This window comes from Drosophila nasuta, chromosome 3 (assembly GCF_023558535.2).
Source record: "Drosophila nasuta strain 15112-1781.00 chromosome 3, ASM2355853v1, whole genome shotgun sequence".
Lineage (NCBI taxonomy): Eukaryota > Metazoa > Arthropoda > Insecta > Diptera > Drosophilidae > Drosophila > Drosophila nasuta.
This window is the reverse complement of record NC_083457.1, coordinates 10192913-10218241: the sequence shown is the minus strand read 5'-3', so window position 1 is coordinate 10218241 and position 25329 is coordinate 10192913. Positions and strand designations below refer to the sequence as shown.

Below are 25329 nucleotides of genomic sequence, written 5' to 3'. Positions count from 1 at the left end.
GTATTGGAAAAAGACGGCAATATCGTTTATTCTGATCAATGGTAAAATTTCATCATTCCTAACGTACTAATTCCAATTAATTTAGGCCCATAGATTTATTACATATGTATATCTTTATTGCATGTATTGATTATGAAATTAAATTGCGGTACTAAGGCCCGTTTCTTCATATAAGTAATTGTGTTACAACGTGGTAAACACCAATCTGCAGATGACGAAACAAAGGTCTAATTTTAGGTGAGATGAGGCGCTGGGCCTAAATTAATAATCTATAAAGAATTAAAACTTATCAAAAGCCCATTTACCCAATCATTCCATTTGTTAAAAAATTATGCATTACAGTAATTCTGAATTGACGTCGAAATGTCGAAAACTAATTAAAATAAATCAAATGGCAAAAAAGATATCAAATTGGGTTGGCCCACTTTGAAATTGGATAAAAAACTAAAAGCCAATACACAATACATAGGCATGTTAATAAATATACATACATATGATAAAGAACTTTTAAAAAAATACTATTTTTGTTGGTGTTCTTCTTGTTTTGAAAAGTATTGAACAAAATCCATACATACTTGTTCGTATCGCGTGATCGTTCGTTTGTGTCCGATTATGTGTGAGACAAATGTCAATGTACCTTATATAATGTTTAATGCTAATTGTAAGTCATGCTGCTCATACACATGGTATTGTAATGGCAGTCTAGTGTTCTCGCCATCGCTGCAACAAATATATGCTGGTTGCAAGGACGTGCGCACCACGTTTAGATCGACATTGGGAGTTTTACTTATAAATCTAATTCTGAGTCGAATATTTATGCAGATTTACGCAACAGAGGATCGCACACACATATAAACGGACACGAATATACATATATATCCATATGTGTATATATTAATGATTAGAACATTTTCAAATATTGAACTCTGCTTTGTTACCAGGAAAATACACTATTGCAATATACTCGCTACAATTAAGAAATATCCATTATTTTGAGCTATCGAAAATGGCTTTTGACTAAAGAGAAACCCGAATCTCACACTAAAATTAAGTCCGTGTGCAACAATCCTCCATTATGCATAGACGCCACACAAACACAGATCTTGAAAGCGGGTGCTTAGGTCATGTTCCACGAGGACGACGATGAGCTGGATGAGCAGTCATCGCTTTCGGTCGTTGCACTGCTGCCTGTGGGCTTCGGACCCCAAATACGCACTGTGGCATCATCGCTAGCGCTGGCTAGTAGGGACGGATATACTGGATTCCATGATACGCAGTTAACCGTCTTGGTGTGACCGGCCAACTTGGCCAGCGGCTCCTCACGCTTAAGATGCCAAATGTACACAACCTTGTCTTCGCTGCCGCTCGCCACGAAGCTCTCGTTAACGCCACCAAAGCACGAATGAATGGCAAAGTTGCTCTGCCTTATTCCCTGAAAACGTCGCAACAGACACTTGTCCTCAATGTCCCAGAGATGCAGGCCTTGATTGGAGACATTCAGCAGGGCCAAACGATCGGCTGAATTGATGCTGAACGTCATAATTGGATGTGATTCGCGCAATATATCAAAGTCCGAGCGCGGGGAATCAAAGTTGTAGCTGCAGATGCATTGGAAATTTGTCAAAATAACGTTTACTTATTATGAACGTCTAATACTAACCCTCTTATGCGATAGTGATTATCGGCTGCTAATATGGTTTTGTTGTCCGCCCGAAAGGCGACGCTGTTTACGCGCACTCCTTCCCAGGAATCGAGAAGGGTGCCGTTTAGATCACATAGATAGAGCTGACCCTTTTGTCCTCCGCAAACAAAGTGATTGCCATCGCGACTAAAAGTGCCGCACGCCAAACTATCCTCCAGGGATTGTGAAAACTTGACGACCAACTTCCCATCGTCCACATTCCAGATGAACAGCTCATGCGAGTCCTCAGTGCCACCAACTAGAATCAGTTTCGAGTCTGGGCTCCAGCTAACAAAGCTAACATTCAGTTGCGCTTGGCCATCGAGTACACGGCGATGTTTAAGCGTCAGCTTATATGGATCTACATCCCAGATGATCACAGTGGAGTCTTTGCTGCCCGTGGCCAGCTTCAGGCCATCGGGTGAGAACTTACAGAACCACACCTCATCACAGTGATCGGTGAGCACTTGTATTGTCTGCATGGGAAACCCATCTGTGGTGCAGCAGTGATCGGTTAGCAACGAGACCGTCTGTAAATTGGTCTCCCAGGCCATATCGTGACAAGGGCAGTTCTGACTTTGCAGCTCAACCGCCTGTTGGAGCAGCGTGCGTAGGCGACGTGGGGACATCATAACCGATGGCGGCATAAATGTCTGTAGGCGTTCCATGACAAGGGCACGCGATGCAATGCCCTTTCCCTCCCACTTGGCGCGTTGATAGAGGTCGTGATTGGTCGAACACATCATGTACGAGGATAATTGATGAACACGCAATATATTATGCTGCAGAGGCGTCAGTTCGCTACGCAGCACATGAAGGGCATCCAAAGGATTGCCATCATCCAAATGCTCCAAATATTTCTGTTCCAGCAATATGAATTTCATTTCAGTAATTGTTGACGACTTGCCATTATCGATCAATGGCTCCAGATCCTATAAGAAGCAAAAGAAAACCCTGACTAATCTATAGGGAGGGCAGCATTGTCTTGGTTACTTTACCTTGAGATCAGCATCCGCTTTTATCCAGTCGCCAACCAAAACATGCTCTCTGAACTTGGTAGCCGATGGGTGCTCCAAGTAGCAATTCGATTCAACCATTAGAGTCTTCACCGACTTCTCCAGACCCACGTCGTGCAAATATTGACCAATCAATCGTATGATCTCCTGATTTGATTTGTCCAAGTGCACCCCACTGTAGCCACTACTGTTTTCACGATTGTTCTCGCCATCAACGGCACAGCTATTGTTGCTGCCATTATTATTGGCCGCGAATCCATTGTGCTTCACATCATGTCCGTTTGTGGTATTATTGCTATGTCCGCTGGATGCTGGAGCCCCATCATCGGTTGCTCCATCAGCTCCAGCCCCGCCACCCTCATTGGTGACATGATCGGCACCTGGTGGCAGCTCGACAGCGGACCCAGAGCCATCTGAGGAGCCAGGCCCTGCACCGCCAGCCGCGGAGGACGACAACGCTGTATTGTTCTGCATATTCATACCCGAATCGTTATAAGTGATTGCGCTATTATCGTTGCTGGTCTGGCTACTATGGCTGTTCCTTGTCTGTGTGGACGAGTTTTGGTGCAGTCTTGCTGGATGTGTGTCCGAATTGAATGACTTCCTCGTGCTTGAACTCGAACTGAGCTGTAGTGCCGCTCTGGACGTCGATGCTGCGTTCGAATCTACGATTGAAGCGGAAGTGGAAACGGAAACGGATATTGATCCTCCGGAACGACGTCCCTTTTTTGCGCGGCGGCTGGTCCCCGGCTGAGGCACCAGTTGCAGCAGCCTTTTTGTTCTTTCTATCAATTTTGAGTACTTTTTGGTAACCGCACGGCAACAAGCAGCCACTCTACCACTTCGTCTTCGTCTTCTTCGTTGATCAGCCTTCTTGATTATCACAAGCCCTCCACGCTGTAGACCAGGATCTAGGGATCGTCTATAACAAAGAGCGCCGATCCACTGCCAAGATATGGCTGTAATCAAAATAAAAACATACACTTTTTTTTATATTATCCATATATATAATAGTGGGGAATTCATTTTAGACACGAAGCAAACGATTGTATTCTAATATATAGTGAAGAAATATATACTGCGTTATAAATATAGATAGAATAAATTGAAATGGTGCGATATAAGTGTGTACATATTAAATTTATTTACGCAGTAATCATTTCATTAATTCTCTGATTTTCCGCAATCTATTTTAATGTATATTTTGAACTTTTCTTACAAAGCAATTGATTTCTGATAATGACAAATTACCGTCATACTTAATCAATAATATAATTTTCATTTCACATTCGTATAACAAAGTGAACTGATACCAAAGCAGCAATTGTATATAATAATTGAGTGTGTTTGTATCTACATCATTGATGAAAAATATACCCCAATCATAATGTGAATTACAGAGTACACTGATACGCATGTATACATATACATACATACACGAGCATGCACTTCTGCATGCATACACACACACACACACACACACACACGAATATGCATGTATTAGTGTAGAAAATGCATTTGCTGCTTATGATACAGGTTCAGCTACCTACATAAGTATAACAACCCATCCAACATCAGCAGCTCGAAAAACGTCGGGTTTCAAAACAGACACAAACCAAGGAAGGCCTACAGGGAAAGAGTGTGTCAGAAAGGGAACAATTGCATTCAAAACAAAAACAAAGTCGAAACAAAGCTGCTGGTGAAAACTAATACATTTGCACATCTGGGGTCTCTCTTTCCATGGTCGCAGATGATGTATGTAAATATATGTATGTATATAAATACAAATGTATGTACGTATCTATCTAATTACGAATGTTTACATATGTAGATCTGATACATAAATACAAAGAGTTTCTGTATTTCTTTTTTGATTCCACAATCTGTATTTACTTTGCTTTTTCTGTACATATATCACAATTAAATGGGTTAAAAATTCGACAACTTCCTACTCTTTGTGACACACACATATTCAGCATACACCACTCACACTATGAAAGTGTGTAAAAACAAAAACGCACTGCCACACATGCATACATATGCGTATTACATATGTGTGCATGCATATGTACGTACATAAATACAGCAAACTGCACACATATACAGCTTATCTTATTTCATTTCTGCATTTCGCTGTTAACGTTCTTTCTGCATACATTAGAATGTATGTTTTTCACTTTGTTAATGCTAGTTAATAACGTATTTATTGCCTTAAACAATGAATGATGAACTTTTTATATGCACTTTCAACTAAAAACAACGACAAATGGTCACACAATAGATAAAACGAAAAATACGCAGTTGCGGTGTGCCCGAAGAAAGAAATAGAGAAAATGCTAGTATTTATAATATACCAAAAATGATAGAATTTCTGAATTGAGAAATTGAATAGATTAGAAAATCCACTTTCTAATTTGCAAATATTTACAATTTATTCAGTAATTTTCTAATGTTGTGTCAATAAACAGATATATTACAAATGAATGTCATTTAATGGTGTTTTATTTATTTCTTTTTATTTCATTAAATTTTTAATTTTTATAAAAATATCATTCCAGCTGAGACCGCCTAACGTATTATGAGGACGAAACCTACCGTAAACTAATTCGTATATCGTAAGTGCAGTGTTACCTACCATATGTTATGTTACTAGCTATTTAAGATTCTAAGTTCTGTTTATTGATATTAATAAAATATATATTTAACGAGTTTAAACAAATTTACAAATATACAAACAATGCTAAATTTTTTTTAGGACGTCTCGTTCTTCTTCCTTCGATTGGCCAATATACTTGTGATGAAGAATTCTCCTGCTTTGTAAGAGCTCCTCACAAGCGGCCCGCTGGCAGTATATAGAAAGCCCAACTCATTGCCTCGCTCCTCCCAGTGCTTAAATTTCTCGGGCGTCACATACTCGATTACTTTCAGATGCTTTTTTGTGGGCTGCATGTACTGGCCCAAGGTCAAACATTCCACTCCAACTTCTCGCAAGTCCAAGAGGGTCTGCTCAACTTCGGCATCAGTTTCACCCAGACCCAGCATTATGGAACTCTTGGTAATGAGATTCGGATTAAAACGCTTAGCTTCGCGCAAGACCTGAAGTGTTTGTCTATAGTGAGCACGACGATCACGCACGTAAGGTGTAAGTTTTTCGACAGTTTCAATATTATGGGCATAGACATCGAGGCCGCAAGTAGCAATTGTCTTTACACAGTCCAAATCTCCGCGGAAATCGGGAACCAAGCACTCCACAAATATATTCGAGTTGCTGCGAATGTACATTAAACTAATCAATTCCGATCAAAATTGTAATAATAATTTAACTAACCGTGCTTTGATCTCACGAACTGTCTCTGCAATATGCTTTGAGCCTCCATCGGGAAGATCTACGATTAGGAGAATATTATAAATTAGCTAAGTAAATCCCAAATTGAACATTTTCATAACAAACCATCGCGATCCACAGATGTCAACACTATATAATCGAGGCCCCAAGATGAAATTGCTTTGGCAGTGTTCACAGGTTCGTTGACATCCAGCGGAGGCGGAGCACGAGCCGTTTTTACGGAACAAAACCGACAGCCACGAGTGCAAGTGTCGCCCATCAGCTGTAATCACCGAAATGTGTTATATACAAACTCGCTATCAGCAGTAGATGTCACAGAGGTCTTACCATAATTGTTGCTGTTTGAGTGCCATGCTCGCCACCTCCCCAGCACTCACCGATGTTGGGGCATCTTGCTTCCTCGCAGACCGTAGACAACTTGAGGTCTCTTAGCTGTGACTTGATCTTAGCAAAATTCTTGCCCACTGGAATTGTGGTCTTCAACCAGGGAGGCAAACGCAAGTATTGGGTCTCTCCTTTTTCACGACGCAATTTTCCTTCATAATTCTCCCAGTCTTCTGTTGAATTTTCCGGATTTTGAACGAAATCTTGAAAGTTTGGACCTTTAGAAAGACGTTCTCGAATTTCTTCGAGTTTCTCAGCGCGTGTTGAGGCTGCTCTCTGTAAATAAAAACATATTAACATTAGATTATTTATTTACATTATGTAAAAGATCAAAAAAAGGGTTGCTACTGACCATGAGAACAGCTGGAGGAGAGTGAAGTTTCCGCAACATCGTTTATAACGTTTAAATTTTAAGTATTTAACCGTCAACAGTGAATTAACAAAATCTTACGAAATAAAATAGCCACAAAAATATTTACAACAGCTGCAAAGTAATCGATTACTGTCGCCCACTTTCGATATTTTGTAATTGACGTTTTGTTAAATGTAATTTACGGAATTATATATTTGATTAGGTTTTTGAAATAAAAATTATTACTTATAAAATCGTTTCCAAAGAAAGCAAATAATAACTATTGGTTTAGTTTACTATATCGGCCAGCCACCACAGCCGTTAGAGGGTAGTGACTCAGTTTATCGGAAATCTAATCAAGAAAGTCGATTAGTCAAATGGCGGACTTTTTAAAGATCATGGGAGAAAAATAGATTTATTGTTTGTAAACGCTATATCAATAAAAAATACAGAAATTATATAAAATTCTTTATTGGAATGCAATTATATACATATGTATGTATGTTCTGATAAGCATGTGAACGTAAAAACGTACACATATGTATGATTAGTTTATATAATATAAATACAAATATGCTAAAAAGAAAAACATACTTAATAAATATTTTAAATTATATGTTACGTTAGCCAGACGAAAAAACCAATATTGGACGGAAAGAATACTATATGTCAATAATATACATATATATATATATATATCTGGACGCAAGTTGGTGAAAACTAAAACATGATTAGTGCCAGCTTAGCACATAAATTTTGGTATGGTTTCACGGTGGTAGACAGGGCAAAGAACCCAGTTACTCGATGCAATTACACGCATCTCTGCTTATGCTCCACTGCGGTTGTTAGCACAGCGTTTATAACATAGATGCCTTTGTATCAGATTGTTATTCGCTAGCGCTTCTGGTCTAAATTAAATTTACGATACAGAATTTCACATACATTAGTTTTGAAAAACTTAAATAAATATTCCAAAACAGGCTTGGGTATAATTTTAAAGATTAAAAACAAATTCTAAACACTAAAGCATATTCGTTGCATTTCTTTGTCATTGTGTTCCATCGATTCCGCATGGAAGCACAAATTAATCGATTTCAAATACGTTCTAGAAGCGATCCTTGGATGTTGCGCTGTACTCCAGTTCATTAAGATTTTGTATCTCCTGAAGTTCCTGGAACTTTTCGTGGTCACGAATGTGTGCGTAATTTGCCGAGAGACACATTAAATAATGCACAAGACTAAGGATCACCAAGAGTGTTGATAGCGTGGCTAAGATAAACATGACTTCAGCAGGTTCTACACCATCTTTGCAAAATGCCTTAATCTCGTATTTTTCGCAGACCTTCATGTCCTCGAGTTTAGTATTTGGCGGAAACATGAAATCTAAACAGTAAAAATTGAAGATTTAAGTGTAAATAAATAAAATTAATGGCAGCTATGAACTTACGAAATTGTGTTAAGTCAATGCAACTCAGGGACTGCTCCACACTGGAGCACATGTTCCAGAACATGGTATAAATAAATGTGACAATCACGAGGAAACATAATATTAGTGTCCAGACAAAGTTTAGCAAATACGTAATGCCCATAAGAACAGCACAAGAAATACGGCCGCCAACTCGTGATCGCCACGCCCTGTAGACCTTGTAACGCGTAGCGCCCGTGGCTAGAAAACCAACAAATAGAATCATGAATCCCAGAGCAGCCATCCCAGCGGCAATGATCACAAATATCATCTGCACAGCTTCAATCCTAGAAAAGAAAAGATTTAAATTGGAGTATGCAACAATTGATGGTAGAAAGACTTACCATATGAGGCGCAGGTGAAACACTTGATCCATCATGATGACCGTTAGAGAGGCTCCTCTGTACATGGTTCCGCAGAAGATGCCTACGCCCAGCAGACACATGAGTGTCGCTATCAGCGTCGCGTAGGGAATCCGTGCCATACATGACTGACAGCAGTCGGCTAAAGGAATGAACAAAGACTTTAGTAACTATGGGATAAACTCACAACACACAAGGAATATAAACTGCGAAAATACATGTAATAGTTACATTACAATCTGCCTAGCCATAGGTGACATATTTACGGATACAAAACATAGATAAGACAAGCACAGTGTAAAGTGTGATAAAGCTCATATACATGTCCGATTCTCGGAACCACTGTGCGTAGTAAATTCGTGAGTGCGATTGTTTCTTGTCGTACTACATACATATATTGTCCTACCTTCACCATCACCACCGCGTTCTGTGTACCTGTCCAGAGAGCGCTCCGATTGGTAGACGCTGTTGCGTCTATTTTGGTAAGGATGATTGTTATAGGCACGAGTTAATACCCCACCGTCGTCTTCGAAGTTCGTTTCAAGTAGAATCTCTTCGCGTGGATCCCGCACACGATCGCGGTTATTGTAATTGCCCTTAGTGGACATATTGCACAGTGAAATTGATTCTTTTTGGGTTTTACAAATTAAAAATTAAAATCGTTTCGTGTTTTAATTAGTTGCAGCAGCCACAAATGATCGAAACTGAAAGCTCTCTGCGAGCGCACTGCGAGTTTTTCAATGAACCTAGCACAAAAATGAGTGAATCACACTCACATAAACGTCATGGCACACTCAGTGTCAGAGTTCCTACTCTCTTTCGCTCTCTTTTAACTGTCATATGCGAGTATGTAATAGTATGTATCTAGTGAGCCCTTCTCAAAGAGAGCCAATTGAGATAGCAGGCTACAATAGTCGGACGACGACTCCATTCTTTCGAGTTGTGTGGCGCAGTCTTTCAAGTTATCGTTTGTACGTTGGTCGCACTGAGGTGCGGTTGGCTTTGCTCTGCGTGCTGCGATGAGATAAGTATATCAGACACACACACATAAACACCTTATCGGAGTAGCTCTCTTTCGATATTTCGATGAGCGTAACAGCTTGTTGTTGTCTAACCGCTTACTCAACTAGCAACTGACAGCAACTGGTCAGTCGACTTCGAATTCGAAAATTTTATAACAGAGCGCCAAGTCTCTGCTGGTTCAATTGAAGTTGCCAATTAAAAAGGTCATGCTTAAGCTACTTGCACATCTGCCAATTGCAATAAACAACAATAAGGTCTGATGTCTGAATCAGAGATAATTATGAATTTAAAATAAGCGTCAAATTGGTAAAGATAACCGCCAAATAAATTTCAGAAGAATGAAACAAAAAAATACTTAATTGTCGAAAACCGTCAACATTTTTTGACATGTGGAGCAAACATAGCATGCCGTTTTTAGTTGTTTACAAATGCGTGTTTAAAGTTATTTATGTCAGGGGCCCATGAACCACCCTCTTTACTATCAAACAACTTCAGTAGCACAACTAGGACACTGCTTTGGTATTTTAAGGTAAAGTAGTCTTCTTTGATAAAAGCTTAAGAGTAATTAAGTAATTGTAATCACTAAGAAATATAATTAATTCCTTTTAATGACAAAATGAATTGAATAAGGTATTTTTAAATTTAAATAACTTATAAATAAATATGTAAGTGGACTAAATAATCAAAACTCTAAAGCCACCCACCCACAAGATTGTCAGTTAATAAGCAATAGCGCCATCTATGAGCGAGAGCAATTAATGTTTGTATATACGTGTGTTAAATGTTAAAAATTTTGACTTGTAGTTTTTCAACGTTAGCACATGCACATGCTTTTAAATGTCAACAAAATTTCCATGTTTTTTGGTTTAATAAATGCATAATTCATTAGAGATTAAAACACTTACGCATTTTTGGGAGTTTTCTTAATTTCAAAATTCAAATAAGAAAATTGTTGTATATAGCAACTTTAACTGTTACGACGGTGCACAATTACGTTACAGTTATTATGTTTACATGTATTTGAGCATAGTAAATACGTGTGTGAATGCAGACTTAATGTGACTGAAGTTTGTGTACACGAAGCCAACTGAATGAAACCAGTTTTGAAGCTGGGGGCCAGACTGCGCGACTTAGCAAAAAGAGGCAGGGCCAAGCACTAAATAAAATATGCGCTGATTATTTCTGCATTGTATTAACATTCAATTAAGTATTATGAACAGTTCTTCATGTTTGACACACATTTATTAATTGCGCCCAAAACACATTACTATCAAAACAAAATAAACATAAATCAAACTGTGCAGCACTGACAAAAACACTGAATCGGTATGTACTAGTTGCTGCGTGACCGTAGCTTGAACTTGAGAATATACCGCTTTCAAAAGCAAAAAAATATACCATTAAATACTGTATAAAAAAACGCTTATTTTGAAAATTATATTTTTGTAAATTTGCGTATTTCAGTGAAAATAAATCAAGCATTGATAAAATACTCGACTTATATATTTAATAAATATAGACAGAAATTATATTATTCGTTACTTTTACTTTACTTACTTTTTTAATAAATATTAAAAAAATTGATCGTAAATTTAGTAATTTGTTTTTTTTTTTTTAGGTAGGTAGGTAGGACCGGCTGCCCCAGTACGGGGCAAAGCATAGACCAGTGGAGGTCCGTAGCTGAACCGGTAGCTTATCTACGTCTCAGAAATCGCGCAGTATGGATGCATTTTTGGCAAAAGCCAGCAGCATCCTAGGAGATAGCCGTGAGACGTCCCGAAGATCGTTGTGGCACGGCGAATTAAGGTATTTCAACCGGAGTCGGGATAACGCTGGGCATCTACAGAGAAGATGCTCAAGTGTTTCCTTAACCCCGGGTTCGTTGCATTTCCTGCACTGATCACTGTTCGTGATGCCCATCTTTACAGCATGGACAGCTGACATACAGTGGCCAGTTAAAATGCCTAGCATTAGCCTGCAGTCTTTCCTTGAAAGCTGCATGACGAATTTGGTTAAGTTTTTGTTAGTAGAGGCACACATCAGCCTTGCAGTTTTGCACGAGTTGGCATTACGCCAGCTCGCGTCCCACTGAAGTCTAGAGCGCACCTCAATTTCACTGCCTAGAGTTCGCAGGGATATCGGAACATTGCACATGTTGCCAACATCGAGCCCCCTCCCTCTTTGGCGAGAGTGTCTGCGATCTCGTTGCCATCGATGCCCTGGTGGCTTGGGATCCAATAGATTCGCACGACCGCAGATGCGTTCAGCGACTCTATTGCTCTTCTGCTGTCCAGGACAACTTTGGACTTGACCACATCAGAGTGCATTGATCTTATTGCAGCCTGGCTGTCAACAAAGATGTTAATAGAGGTGTGATCACGCTGTAAACCCCGAGCCAATTCGGCAGCCTCGCCAATGGCAAAACTTCCGCCTGGAAGATGCTGCAATGGTCTGGGAGTTTATAGGATTGTTTGGAGACCGGGTCCGGGCAGTATACGGCCGCTCCGACACCATCATCCATCTTCGAACCGTCGGTGAAGAGGTTGAGGGCTTCGGGAATGCATAACCCTTCCCGCCAGCACTCCGGTTCCAAGAATATAGTGTTAATATGGTCAGTACTGGTAAGGGGATAGTATAGTCCAAGTCTCTACTAGTCTCCCTACCAATGGCGCTGTGACCATAGCCTAGCAGACCCAAATTGCCAGTTGCGGCAATCCGTAGGGACGATTTTGCGGCTATGGATTGCGCGTATAGGTGTAATGGTTCCACACCAGCTATTACCTCGAGGGCTTTAGTTGGCGTCGACCTGAGAGCGCCTGTGATACACAGTAGCGCTTGACGCTGTGTCCTTTCCATGATGGATAGGTACGTCCTTTTTTCAGTGGCCTGCCACCACACTAGAACACCGTAGGTGAGGATAGGGCGAACAACTGAGATGTATATCCACCGCATTAGATTAGGAGAGAGGCCCCAAGTGCAACTAAGCATCTTCTTCGCCATGTACAAGGCTCCGGTGGCCTTCTTCACCCTTTCTAACACATTGAGCTTCCATGTCAGTTTGCTGTCCAGGACCACACCTAGGTATTTTACTGCTAGGCTCGGCTTTAGCATAGTGCAGCCTATTTTTGGGGGGGACCACGCAGGTACCTTATACCTCTTCGTGAAGAGGATAAGGTCCGTTTTATCCGCGTTAATGCTGAGCCCGGCTGATTCGGCCCATGCTTTAACTTCCCGCAAAGTAAGTTCCATTACGGAACTAAGGGTGGTTGGGCATTTCCCAGTTATCAAAATGCTTATGTCGTCAGCATAGGCAATTAACTTGGGGCCCGTCTAGTAAATTTTAGAAGTAGGCTATTTACGACCAAATTCCAAAGGAGAGGCGAGAGAACCCCACCCTGGGGAGTGCCACCTCGCACTACCTTTGTAATGGCCGCATCGCCCCACGTAGCCACCACCCGCCTGTCACAAAGAAGGCGGTTGACCCATCTGTGGATCGCTGGTGCCGTGTTAATTGAGGTAAGGCCCTTCATAATAGCATCAGTGGTGACGTTATTGAAGGCGCCTGAAATGTCAAGAAATGCACCCAAGGCATATTCTTTATAGTGGTCCGCTTTTTCTATGGAGGCTACTAGAGCATGGAGAGCAGTCTCAATGGACTTGCCCTTTGTATACGCATGCTGATTTGGGGACAACAGATGCATTGAGTTGCTTCTGATGTGCAAATCAAGTAGCTTTTCCAATGTTTTTAGCAGGAAAGAGGTTAGGCTGATAGGCCGAAAGTCATTTGGGACCACATGACTGCATTTGCCCGCCTTGGGCAGGAAAATGACTTTCGAGGTCCTCCAAAGAGTGGGGATATGACCCCATGCGAGGCACGCCGAATAGATACCCGATAGCCACGGAACAATCGTGGGCTTGCTGGCTTGCAGCATTGCTGGCGAAAGTCCATCGAGACCGGGCGACCTGACCTTCGCAAAGGAGTTGATAGCCCAAATTATTTTGTTATCTGTAATTAGACTGGCAGGGAGTCTCATAACTGGGAGACTAGGAAAGAGCTGCCAGTCACTATTCTCTATTCCAATACATCCGGGAAATGAGTTGAGAGCAGTGCTTCAAGAGTTTCAGCACTGCTCTCCGTCCACGCTCCATCGCCCGACTTGAGCAGACTAGGACTGGAAGCCTGCTTGGACAGCAGCTTCCTCAGTCTGGAGGTGTCTTTGATGTTATCCAGGTCCGAGCAGAAGGTTCTCCATGAAGACCTTTTGGATGATCGGATCATCTTCTTGTACGACTTCAGGAGAGACCTATACTCGTCCCAGACATATTCGTTGTCCGCCTTCTTAGCAAGTTGAAACATGCTAGTAAGCTCTCCACGTAGCGATGAGAGATCTGGGTTCCACCAGGGTGGCTTCGATCTTCTCGTCGGTCTTGAGAGTCTACAAGATTGGCGAAACGCTGAAAGTAGTCCTGCAGAAAGGACATTGACATTAGTTTCTAGGTCCTGCACCGAGTTGATGTTACCCGGCGAACCAAGAGACTTGGAAACAAGGCTAGAGAATTTCGCCCAGTTCGTGTTACGGGGATTTCTGAACGGCTGAGCCGCAGGTACCCTGTTAAAAGGAATGGTAAATTGAATGTACTTATGGTCCGAGAAGGAGGGTCTGTCCAGGACCCTCCACTCTTCAACATTGGTACACTCAGTTGAAATCGTTAAGTCCAGCACATTACTGGAGGTGGGACCTACATAGGTAGATACCTCACCCCTGTTGGCTAGTCTTAGCTTATGGTTAAGGATAAAATCAAGAACTGACTCACCCCTGTCGTTGATGTCGGGACTTCCCCAGACGCTATGGTGGGCGTTGGCGTCCGTTCCGATAATAATATGCTTATTGGAGGAGCAGACCATGTCCACCAGCCTCCGCAGCTCGTCAGGTGGAGCCGGCTTGTCGTGGGCCATATAACAGGATGCCAGCAGCAAACATCCTTCACGGCTCTCCAGCACCACCACGGTTAGATCGTCGTTGCTGTAATTAGGTAGTAGATGAGCTTTTAGCCCCTTCTTTACAAGGATGGCAGTTCTCGATCTGCTTACCAATGTCGGGACGTATAAATCATAGTTGGGCGACTTCAGTCCAGCCACCGTGTTGCCCGACGCTATCCACGGTTCTTGGACCAAAGCCGCGTAGGCGGACACTTCCTCCAGGGCAAGGAGTAGCTCCGCCGAAGCCGTTTTGGATTTATGGAGGTTGAGTTGCAGCACACTCATTAGAGGTTAGCAAACTCGCGGGGCCGTCTCCATGGACAGTTCCTCCCCACCTCCTCCGTCTTGTCAGTCAGGCTGAGGTGCTGGGTGGCGTCGGTCACGCTCTCGAGACCGAGATCTGCCTCAACCTCCCCAGACCTCAGCGTGTGTGTGTCCTTGTCGTTCGGATGACGTTTCTTGAGGCGAAGGTACACGCTCCCTAAGCCCCACGCCATCTTCCCATTGCGTTTATATAGCAGATCCTCGGCCTCCTTGTTGATCTGAATGATCACGTGCTGCCCACCACTGGGTAAAGGTTCATCAACCTTCAGCACGGACCAATCACTCGTCGGTATGGCCGGGTTCTGCTTTTAAGCAGCTGAAGCGCCCGCTCTCCCTGGACAACTATTGGGAAAAGGACTTTCGCCTTCGGCATGGACGGAATATTATTCCTGTCCACCACGTCCAGCTTGGCCCCTCCCACAGCCCGTCCAGTTTGGGTACGGTCGCTTGCAGCCACTGCAATGTTGGGTCGTCCTTGCATGTCAGGATCTTGACACCATTCAGCCAGCCAGTGCCTTCGAATGTAGGCATTGGACTGTCTGGGACATTCTCCATCCTGACAAACAGTGCGTCGACCAGCTTACTATGGGTCAACCGCCACCGCTCTGCAGACATTTTCCCGTTAGGGTCCCTCTGTCTATGAGAGCAACGGCGAGATGCCGCCTGGCAGTTTCAGCAACCGTTGCTCTCTGTTTCGTCCTGTTCGAGTCCGTGTTGGTGGAGCCAGGTGCTCGCAGCTTCTTGCTCACTGGAGCCCCTTGCTTGGGACTCTCAGCGGACCGTTGGCGCTTGCTTGCCATGGACTCCACCTTGTTGTTGGCAGGGCCGGTAGAACCGGTCTGCACTTTATTGTCTTTTGGAAGGGGGCTAAGTTGGTTTTCCCGCATCCACGTGTTGGCCCAGGCAAGCCTCTCCTGGTCCTTGACGGACAGGTTAGCTACGCCACTAAGCCTTGCGTGAATACGGGTCGCCGCCCTATTTTGGCCTTCTCCTTCAGCCCCCGTGCCCCGCTGCGCAACCTTGGAGGTGCTGGCGATAGGCAGGGTGACTGAAGAGGAAGACGTTCCCCTCCACCGTAGAAGTTGGCGCAGCGCTCTTTTGGTCCGTGTCGGTTAAGACCACAGCACCCGCGCGCACCAACCTCGAATTTTTGGTGGCAGTGTTGTTACAACTGATACGGCCTGCTCCCGCCGCCTCAGAGGTGTGACCGCTGGCGACACGCAGAGAGGATCTCTCCCCCCCGTGCCCGCCGGTGGTAGCAGTCACGCCTTCCACCGACGTTTGGGCTGACATCCCAGCCCGAGTTGAATAGTTTAAAGAGTCCATTCCGAGACCATAGTTGGCTAATTTTGTTCTTGGGAGCCCCCCATAGCGTTTTCAGTCTGACCGCCAGACACCTCGTACCATGGATTCTGCTACTTATCTTCAGGCAGATGCCCGAAAGATAAGGAAAGATAAGGAGTCCTCAGCTAGGATCTGCAGTTCCTGAAATATCGACGTATAGTAGAGATCTGCTACCCGTTGACACTGAGGTAATACAGATCCTACCCAGCCAGCACCCTCGGGGAGGGTTCAGCAGAGGATTTTTGCCAGCCTTGTTTTTTTTTTAAACTAGATATAAATTGATTTAAACGGTTAGTATAAAATATATTTGTATAAGGCAAGAGACTATTATATAATACAAATGCATTGAACTTTTTTACTTAACGATTATTTTTTTGTATATGTGATTTAGTTCATATTAGCATGCGATTGTGCCAAGGAGTCGAAGTCGTCGGCTTCGCAGGCAATGCATTGCAGTCAAATTTTTTGCTACCGATTAAAGGAGCGCACTTCAGCTTCATCTGCACTTGAGGCAGTTGTGCGAGTCGATCCCTAACCGCTAACGGTAGGTCGTCATGATCAGGGAAGTGGGTTGAGACCCCGCTGGGTTGAGTGTATGTTACTCCTCCTCCCTGAGCCTCTGGTATTACAGAGATCACCGATCCATCATAGAATTGCACTTGAACAACACCATGAGACAACTGAAAATGAAGAACTAATTAGTAAATTAAAGTAAGTAATGGTTTCCATTAGAACTCACCTCAGTTGCAGAGCCAACTCCTGGAATATTCAATCGTCTAATAGGCACATTCTGTTGGGCAGCTAACACCTGTGATCCAATTACATCGCTTCCACTGCGCATTGACGAGAGTGTGCTTATCGAGAAGTTAATAGAGCCCTACAACATTTGGTTCAATTATTAAAACTGCAGATTAAAAAATAACTGAATGACTCACATGGTGTGATTTGGGTGTAGAATATGCAAAGTTTGTTGTATCCTTTAGTCCATCTGAACGTTCATTTGGTGGTAACTGAGCCGCTGACGGCCGTCGTCCGATAGTAACTGGAAAACACGTATTATTTCCTGTCTGAGCCAGCTCCAAAGCATTGCAGATACTAAGACAGTGGGCGAAGCACTCGTTGCTGTGTTCAATGAGGCTTTTTGCTTCGTTACTCGCATGATCGGACAATAGCACGCCGTGCGTATCATAGACCTTGATGCCTTCGCTCGGGGACTTTGTCAACTTGGCGCCTGCATAATAGTTCATCTCAAAATCTGCCAGATTCTCCATCAAATGGCATTTGGCCAAAGCACTGAAGTATGTTACTTTTGGCGTTTTGCTTTTTACTAAGCCCACAAAGCGAGCAGCATAAACATATTTCTTCCAGTGCTTGTTGGGCAAATTATCATAATCATAAGACCAATCCTCGCCACTTAAATATTGGGCTGATGGTTGCTCTCGTATAGGCAGCCCTCTGAAAATACAGAAAATCTTTTAAATATGTTATTATTTGTTGGAGTTTCGCTTTTTTACCGCCCAGGATCCGGTTGATATATGATAATGCGGCGTCCATCGTTGGAAATGCGACAGATATCGACAATGCGGTCTTCATTCATCTTGCTTTTCGACTTTATAAACTCGATTATGACTTCTCCATTTGCCATAATGCTCATAATAGCATTTTTAGTTTTGTAACGCGTTGGCTGCAATCTCAACGTGTTTAAAGGTGGTACAGAGATGCGTTCCTTGTTCTCTCGCCCAGCAGAGGGTACGGCAGGCGTGGAGTGTGCTACAAATGGCACATTCTGAGCTCCATTTCCAAGCCTCTGCCAGTCCATATCTGTGCTGTCAAAGGACGCCGGTTTTGAAATCTTTTCCTGATAGAATCCATATTCCTCCTGAATCTGTGGCAGCATATTCTGCGATGATTGCTGCTCAACCGAACGTAGCCGGTGAGAGTTTTTTGAATCATCTAAAACATATCGAATTAACAAATAGTCTTTTATCTATTGATGTTCTCTACTTACTGCTCGCAAATGTAACGATGCCGCTATCGCCGCTGGCAAGGCTATAAGCATCCGACGCACCTGGCGTTGTATATGTCACTGCATGATTTCCAGCCGACTTAAGCATGAATGGATGTCTGAGCACTTGTTCCAGTGATATGCGCTCATGTGGATTCTTTCTTAACAGTTTGTCAATTAGGTCGCGTGCCTCATACGACAAATGCGTTGGCATTGTATAGTCGGAGTGGACCACTTTATTGAGAGTGGACTGTACCGCATCGGTGTCAAAAGGTGGCCGTCCCACGAGCAACGTGTACAACATGCAGCCGACACTCCAAAGATCCGCAGGCAAACCGTGTGACAAATGTGAAATGACTTCGGGTGAAATATAATTTGGAGTTCCACACATCGTCATATGCCTTTCATCCGGTCGTTTCAATTGCGTCGCTAAACCAAAGTCGGCAATTTTCACTTGCATATCCCTACTGAGCAGCAGATTCGACAACGAGATATCGCGATGCATAATGTTGTGGGAGTGTAAATAAAGCAGACCAGCTACCACCTGTCGCAGAATTGACGATGCCTCATCCTCAGTAAAGGGGCGTTTCATTTGCTGGTTCATGTAACGATGCAGTTCCCCATTGTCCGCCAGTTCCAGCACCAAGTACACATAGTTGGCATCTTGAAAGAACGTGTAGAGTTGCAATACTGATGGATGCTTGAGTCGGGAATGGATTTCAACCTCTTGTCTCACGCGATTCGTCAATCCTGAACTCTGTATTAGCTTCTTATCAATCTGCCCGAAATAATGTCATTATAATACATTAAGTGTTAATGAGTATTTGGTATTTATTTACCATTTTGATAGCTACATCTTGATGAGAGCGCAGGCATTTCGCCTTGTAAACACGAGCGAAGCCACCTTTGCCCAGTAGGTGCTGTACTTCGAATTCCTATGGATACAAATAATTGGATATTATTTAAACTTTTTATACAGACGCATTTGAGTGAAAGTAGTTACATCGATTGTTTCTCCATAGTTTCGATATGGCAGCATAGTTTACTTTGTTACACTTGTACTCTCACTTCTAATTTTTAATAAACAAACAAAAACAAGCCGAAAATCATTTAAAAGAAGAACGCCAACTAAAATAGTGTTGGAAACTAGTGAATGCGCACAAGAAAATGCCATATGCCTTTTACAACACTGAAATCGATAAATATATTCGATATTTTTGTGTCAGATACGCATAAAGAACATGTTTTCTACGATCGATTTAAAAATTTTAAATTTGAGTCGTTATGCAAAATAAAATAGAACAAATTCTACTCTAATTCACCTATTAATATTCCTAATTTTGGATACCATGTCTCCTTTCAAAGCAATCTTTTTTGACAATTGTATAGATTATCTTAAACAACTTCAATTTTAAACGTCGTTAGTAAAAAAATCGCACAATATAATTATTATTAACATCCTTTATTAACACCCATTTGTCAACTTCTCTCGCTCCATATAATGCAAATCAAACCATCATCTTATCTTAAACAAATTTCATGCTCAATATGATAATTCATTTTATGTATATTTGTGTGAATTGTGTAAACGGATTGACAGATCGACAGATCATTTTCTTATTTGATTATAGTTGTCGTTATGATTTGAAAACCAAATTTCTATTTGATTTGCGCTTTGGGAGATTAATGTCTTGTTATATGGAATTTTAGAATTAACGTTTTACAATTTTCGTTATTGAAATTGCACAATTTTGTGTTCAATTATTTTCAGTCTCACGCATATTTTTTTGTTTTATTAAATATAGTAATTTTTATACACATTTTTTTTGCTTAATGGGCTTCATTTATATATTAAAAAATATAAGCTTTTTAAAATATATGTATATATTTTTTGGGTGCTTTTAGTACACATTTACTTTGATAAATTCAATTGTAACTTTACATTTTAATTTAAATACCTAACAAAATAATCATTATAGTTTTATTCGTACAACATGCATATGTTGCTATACTAATTAATACTATTACTACTAACTTAAATTAGTATATATATGTATATATATTTTTATATACACATAAGTAAGTTTATATAACAATTTATTTAGTTTTAAAATGCTAACCTTTAACTGCTTCACATTTCCGCTTTTATTTTGAAACTAAGCACTGTTTTCTATTTTTGCCGATTTTTCGTTTTCGTTAAAATAAACAGAAACTAATTGCATCAATTGGTCAATCGTTTTTCTATTCAAAGAAATTGAACAAAGGAATTAAATTTGGTACACATTGGTTAAGTGTGTTATTTCTCATGCTCTTTTTTATTGCCAATTTGCGTATGTAAAATTGTGGATTGTAAAATATTACTCTAAACATAAAAAATAATGAACAGATGATGCTTTAATATATTAATTGTTTTGAATATAGCAGCAAATGGTATATACATTTTACAATATTATACAGCGGTCAATTTGAAATGCCCGTATTGTAGCAATTCATCACTAATATATTTATATATATATGTATATATATAAGTATGATCTAAGTTAATCGTGTTGTTTTTTCTTTTAAGAGATGACTTAAACAATAAGAGTGCTTTGGTAGAGCATGTCAACCCGATTTGAGTCTGCACCTGCTTAACTGCCAACTGCGAACTATTTGTAATTTCGTTACAAACTTCGATATTAACTTTGCCACCAGGCATACTCCACCTCTCGCTGTTTATAGTCTTCCCCTTCATTGAAGCATGAAGCATATAGTAAATGCTAGGCATCCCCCACCATCGCAGCACCGTGTTGTTGGTACTTGGCAGAGCAAATTACACCTGGTGGCAGCGACTCTTGTTGTTCGCGCAGCTGGCGACGCCTCTTCTTGCTCCACAGTTCATGGCAGTCCTGCCAAGTGGGCAATTGTGGCGTTGGCATTCTGTTGATTGAAAAATATGTCAGTTCATTGTCAACTGCATTGTTAACTCTACAAAGCCAATGTCGATTTTCTTCCTTTCTATTTTATATTAATTATCTAAAAATATGCAATTTGTACTCACTCATCCGGATTGATATTCTTGAGCCATGGAGACCGGAGTGCATCCTCCGCAGTAATGCGTTTGTCCGGATCCAAGTCTAGCATTTTGTCAAGCAGGTCAAGAGCCGACGCTGGCATAAATTCAAAATCTTCTCGCAAGCGTCGCCGATGCGTTTTCTTCTGCTTAAGTGTATGAAATAGGGGTAACTTTATTACATTAGGCCAAACGGCAGGAATTGGTGAACCACATATTTTCGATATAGTTTCCAGTTGCGCCATTTCCGCATTTGCTTGAAACAGCGGACGCTTTAGAAACAATTCACCCAATATGCAACCACAAGACCAAACGTCTATCGACGGCCCATAACGCTCCTCGCCGAGCAGCAACTCCGGTGGACGATACCAAAGCGTTATGACTTTGTTCGTATAAGGACGTTCTCGATCATCCGCGTTGTACAAACGAGCCAAGCCGAAATCAGCCAGTTTTACTTGCCCCTAAAAGCAAAAAATCGAAATTATACATTAAAGAATTATGAAAAAGGTATCGCGAGCATACTGGTTGTTCATCAGGATATTGGAACATTTAATATCGCGATGAAGAAAATTCTTTTTATGGCAGTAATTAAGACCGTCCAATAGCTGTTTCATAATGCTCGCATTGTTTTCCTCGTTAAAGTCTACCATTCCAGACTCGAGCAGACCCATGAGATCGTGATCCATGTACTCAAAAACCAAGTAAAACGATCCCTTATCCTTGCGAAACTCAACAGCATCTTGTTTGTCCGTTACGATCTCATGCAAATTCACAATGTTACGATGATTTAGTTGTCTAAGTATTTTGATTTCGCGCACAGCCGTTATGGGGAAACCTTCCTTTTCATGCTCCAGACGCACTTTTTTTCAGTGCCACCATATCGTTTGTATGATGATCTCGCGCCTTGTACACCTAAAATAAAAGTAAAAATAAGACATAAGTACATAAGTAATCGCAGATAAAGAGTGCAATAGCACAATAAATCCACTACAGTACCTGTCCATATGTACCCTCTCCAATCTGGGCGATCACCTCAAACACATCTACACATCGTTCACCCCAATCGCGAACATTGTTACGAGAGTCGCGACGATTAAGTATAACGGGACGGCGACGTCCACCTGCTTGCGTTGCATTTGTGTTCGCATTGGGATTCGTGCTGTTGCCACTGGGCGTATCGAAATCTTCAGGACTGTCTATGACATCATCATCGCCACTCAATTCCTCGCTGCCCGGTATAACCGGTGGCATTGGCAAATTCAAAAGGCTCTTGTTGGCATTGGCATTCGCTGTAAGATTCTTTTCATCGGACGACAACTTTTTCATCGACTTTGGCGTCGATTGCTTGCCCAAATCCGTTGGCGACGGCGTGTGTGCTGCATTCACCAAGTCGGCTGCACTCATTCCGGGTGGCATGGGCAACGCTGTTAGACTCTTCGGTTTCTGACTTGCGTTAGTTTTCAGGGCCATTGTCATTGTCGATGTTGTTGTTGTCGTTGGAGAGGCATCCGTGACATCTGCATTTGCAATATGGGGATTAAGCTTTAGTAGTGTCTCATTCTCTCGGTTGGGCATTGGAATGTTGTTCAAGTCCAAATCAGTTTTACCGCCACCTCCACCACCGCTAGCGATGCCATTTGGTGTCGCATTCGCTGAGGATTGTGTCGCCAAATATGATGATGAGCGATTGTCACCCACATTGGGCGTGTTGCCATCGACTGATGAGCTGTTCTCATTGATGGTCAGTGCACCATTGCTGTTGCTATTCTCCTCCTGTCGTTCAATAATCTCTTTAAGCGCCTTTTGCCGCTTATGGCGATCCTTGACCAATTCAGCAAACAAGCTTGTTTCGCTGATCTTCTTAATGTATTCATCGCGTTTATGCTTAAGATCTCTCGATGTTGGCGATCTTGAGCGTGGGCTTGAGCTTCGACTGCTTCCCGAGCTTGGAGAACGTTTGCGGCTGCTGTTTCGATGATGCTGCTGATGGGACCTTGGTGAGCGTCGATGGTGGTGAGAGCTCGACCCCGATACACCAGCAGGTGATGGTGGCGATGATTCATAGTACCGTGAGCTGGGGCGTGGTGAACGCGATGCGTAGCGTTCGACGGAAATGCCCATGCCGCTGCCAGAGGCGCGTTTGGAAGACGATCGCGCTGACATTGGAGGTGAAGGAGAATGAGGAGCTCCATATTTGCTGTGTTTATGACTACTGCTATTACTATGGCGATACATATTTGAATTACTGCTCCCCGATGTGGCTCCTCCTCCACTTGGCGATAGACGACCACGCGATAATCGATGTACACTAGGACTCCTGTCAAACATACAAAATGTTATTACATTTCACCAACATTTGGAATTTATGCAGCTTACTTAGATATCCGACGCGAATAGCGATCTCTGCTGTAGCGATCATATTTAACAGCATGGTGCCTGCTATGTTCGTAAGCTCCCACAGATGCATCACGTCCATCGCTGAACTTTCGTCGTTTGTGCGGTGGCGTGCTCGGCTGATGGTGATAGCGGTCCATTTCTAAAATAGACAATTATTTATTATTAATTATTATCAATACGTTGATCACAATAAACCACCACTTACCCGGTGACAAGCGCTTGAGTTTACCGCCTTGCCCAGCAACTGATCCACTTGCCGAGTAGCGACCTGAATACGTATTACCTGACGACCGGTGATGAGCATTAATGTCTTCCTTTAGGGGACTTTGAACATAGCGAGAGCTGCGCGAGTCACGTGCACTTCCTGCGCCCTGATGAGAATGACTTAGTGACTGTGGCGGAGTGCGTGGCGACGAGGCATAGCGCTGCATAGCTCCTCCGCCCCCGCCGCCACCAGCGCGTATTGGAGGCGAACGATGACGACTATTTGCATTGGTTTTGTTCGTTACAGTCACTTGAAGGCTGCTCCCAATGGGTGTACTTGCCGTCGCAGCAGCCGCCACAGCAGCATCGCCATAATAAGCATTATTGCTGTTGGGGCGTCGGGCAGGCGGAGTGCCAGCTGATATGGGACTACTTTGACTGTCTTTGTGTGGCGTATAATTGGGCAGGGCAGCGCTAACTGTGCGCTCGGCACTCTTGGCTCGACTATTTGGTGCCGTTGGTGGCGTATAGCGACTACGTCTATCTGCCATTAATGTGTTCAGGTTGCTGTCGGACAGCGAATCGATGCTCGAGTATGATTTGGCACGCTTTTTCTTGCGCTTCTTCGATTTCTTTTTCGACTTGTGTTTGTGCTTATCCTTCTTCAGCTTTTTACGTTTCTGCCGTTTCATTTCAGCTTCAAGCTCATCAGTATCTATCGAATCGCTGGACATGTACAGTTCCCCATCCCACTGTTCCTCTTTTGAAATTTTGCTGGGCGAGCTTAAAGAGATGTCGGAGCGATGATGATTGAGTTTCTCAGAGACTGATGCAATGCTTAATCGATTGCTGCCGCTTGCAACAACAGAAATGCGCGATCTCGACTCAGCAGCTGTCGTAATTGAAGCAATGTCTTCATTGCCTTCGATACGTCTCTTCCTACAAATAAGATCATATACAGCATTTGAAATAGTTTCAATTTAATATTGTTTTGCAGAATTTTACTACCTGTAGTCATTGGTTTTTGTGATACGTAAGACGGAATCCGAAGTTGGTTTTTTAGTTTGATTTGCTGATTTCGTTGCCGAACCGCCGCGGCCTGCTAATGCCGCGTCGGAGTCGATTTCACCAGCCTCGGGATCGGAGAAATCCTCAGAACTCACATCCGAGTATTCCACAAGCGCATTCGACGACGACGCCGACGCCGCCGCCGACGAAGAATGCATCTTTCGTAGTGCTCAAGTTCTTTCCTCAAGATTCGAGGATCTCTTTGCCCTGCGTCAATAAAATGGATTTATTCAATTTGTGATCTTGTTGTCCTCTTCCCCCTGCAGAGTTCTAAAAACAAAACTCGCGCAAACAACCAACGTCGTAGAAGCTGACATTGAGATTT

General features: G+C 42.4%; 5 protein-coding genes across 6 annotated transcripts; all 5 read right to left on the bottom strand.

Annotated features, from left to right (window-relative positions):
• Positions 1-94: 94 nt before the first annotated feature.
• Positions 95-4287, bottom strand: LOC132793477 (WD repeat-containing protein 26 homolog). The gene is made up of 4 exons (XM_060803419.1): positions 4248-4287; positions 2680-3656; positions 1661-2613; positions 95-1598 (listed from the first exon to the last, which is right to left on the bottom strand). Exons 1-4 carry the CDS (start codon positions 4270-4272, stop codon positions 1118-1120), a joined length of 2436 nt encoding a protein of 811 aa, XP_060659402.1. The 5' UTR covers positions 4273-4287; the 3' UTR covers positions 95-1117.
• Positions 4288-5387: 1100 nt separating this feature from the next.
• On the bottom strand, positions 5388-6933 carry LOC132793480 (lipoyl synthase, mitochondrial). The gene is made up of 5 exons (XM_060803422.1): positions 6780-6933; positions 6371-6703; positions 6149-6305; positions 6026-6083; positions 5388-5965 (listed from the first exon to the last, which is right to left on the bottom strand). The coding sequence occupies exons 1-5, from the start codon at positions 6816-6818 to the stop codon at positions 5449-5451; spliced, it is 1104 nt and encodes a 367-aa protein (XP_060659405.1). The 5' UTR covers positions 6819-6933; the 3' UTR covers positions 5388-5448.
• A 501-nt stretch (positions 6934-7434) lies between these two features.
• Positions 7435-10948, bottom strand: LOC132791504 (neuronal membrane glycoprotein M6-a). Of its 2 annotated transcripts, none has more exons than XM_060800453.1 (4): positions 10535-10948; positions 8589-8748; positions 8227-8531; positions 7435-8162 (listed from the first exon to the last, which is right to left on the bottom strand). In XM_060800453.1, exons 1-4 carry the CDS (start codon positions 10536-10538, stop codon positions 7885-7887), a joined length of 747 nt encoding a protein of 248 aa, XP_060656436.1. In that variant the 5' UTR covers positions 10539-10948; the 3' UTR covers positions 7435-7884. The 2 variants fall into 2 exon arrangements, with proteins under 2 accessions (XP_060656436.1, XP_060656434.1); XM_060800451.1 differs by lacking the exon at positions 10535-10948 and adding an exon at positions 9013-9359 and having other exon boundaries at positions 7436-8162.
• Positions 10949-16552: 5604 nt separating this feature from the next.
• Positions 16553-19456, bottom strand: LOC132791743 (serine/threonine-protein kinase PLK4). The gene is made up of 7 exons (XM_060800792.1): positions 19287-19456; positions 19123-19218; positions 18287-19061; positions 17793-18231; positions 17214-17733; positions 17018-17155; positions 16553-16958 (listed from the first exon to the last, which is right to left on the bottom strand). The coding sequence occupies exons 1-7, from the start codon at positions 19320-19322 to the stop codon at positions 16671-16673; spliced, it is 2292 nt and encodes a 763-aa protein (XP_060656775.1). The 5' UTR covers positions 19323-19456; the 3' UTR covers positions 16553-16670.
• Positions 19457-20173: 717 nt separating this feature from the next.
• Positions 20174-25162, bottom strand: LOC132789463 (cyclin-dependent kinase 12). The gene is given in 7 exon segments (XM_060797495.1): positions 20174-21202; positions 21324-22201; positions 22203-22247; positions 22332-23652; positions 23712-23871; positions 23938-24875; positions 24945-25162. Coding segments are annotated over 7 exon segments (3720 nt in total). The 3' UTR covers positions 20174-21042.
• Between the last annotated feature and the right edge of the window lie 167 nt (positions 25163-25329).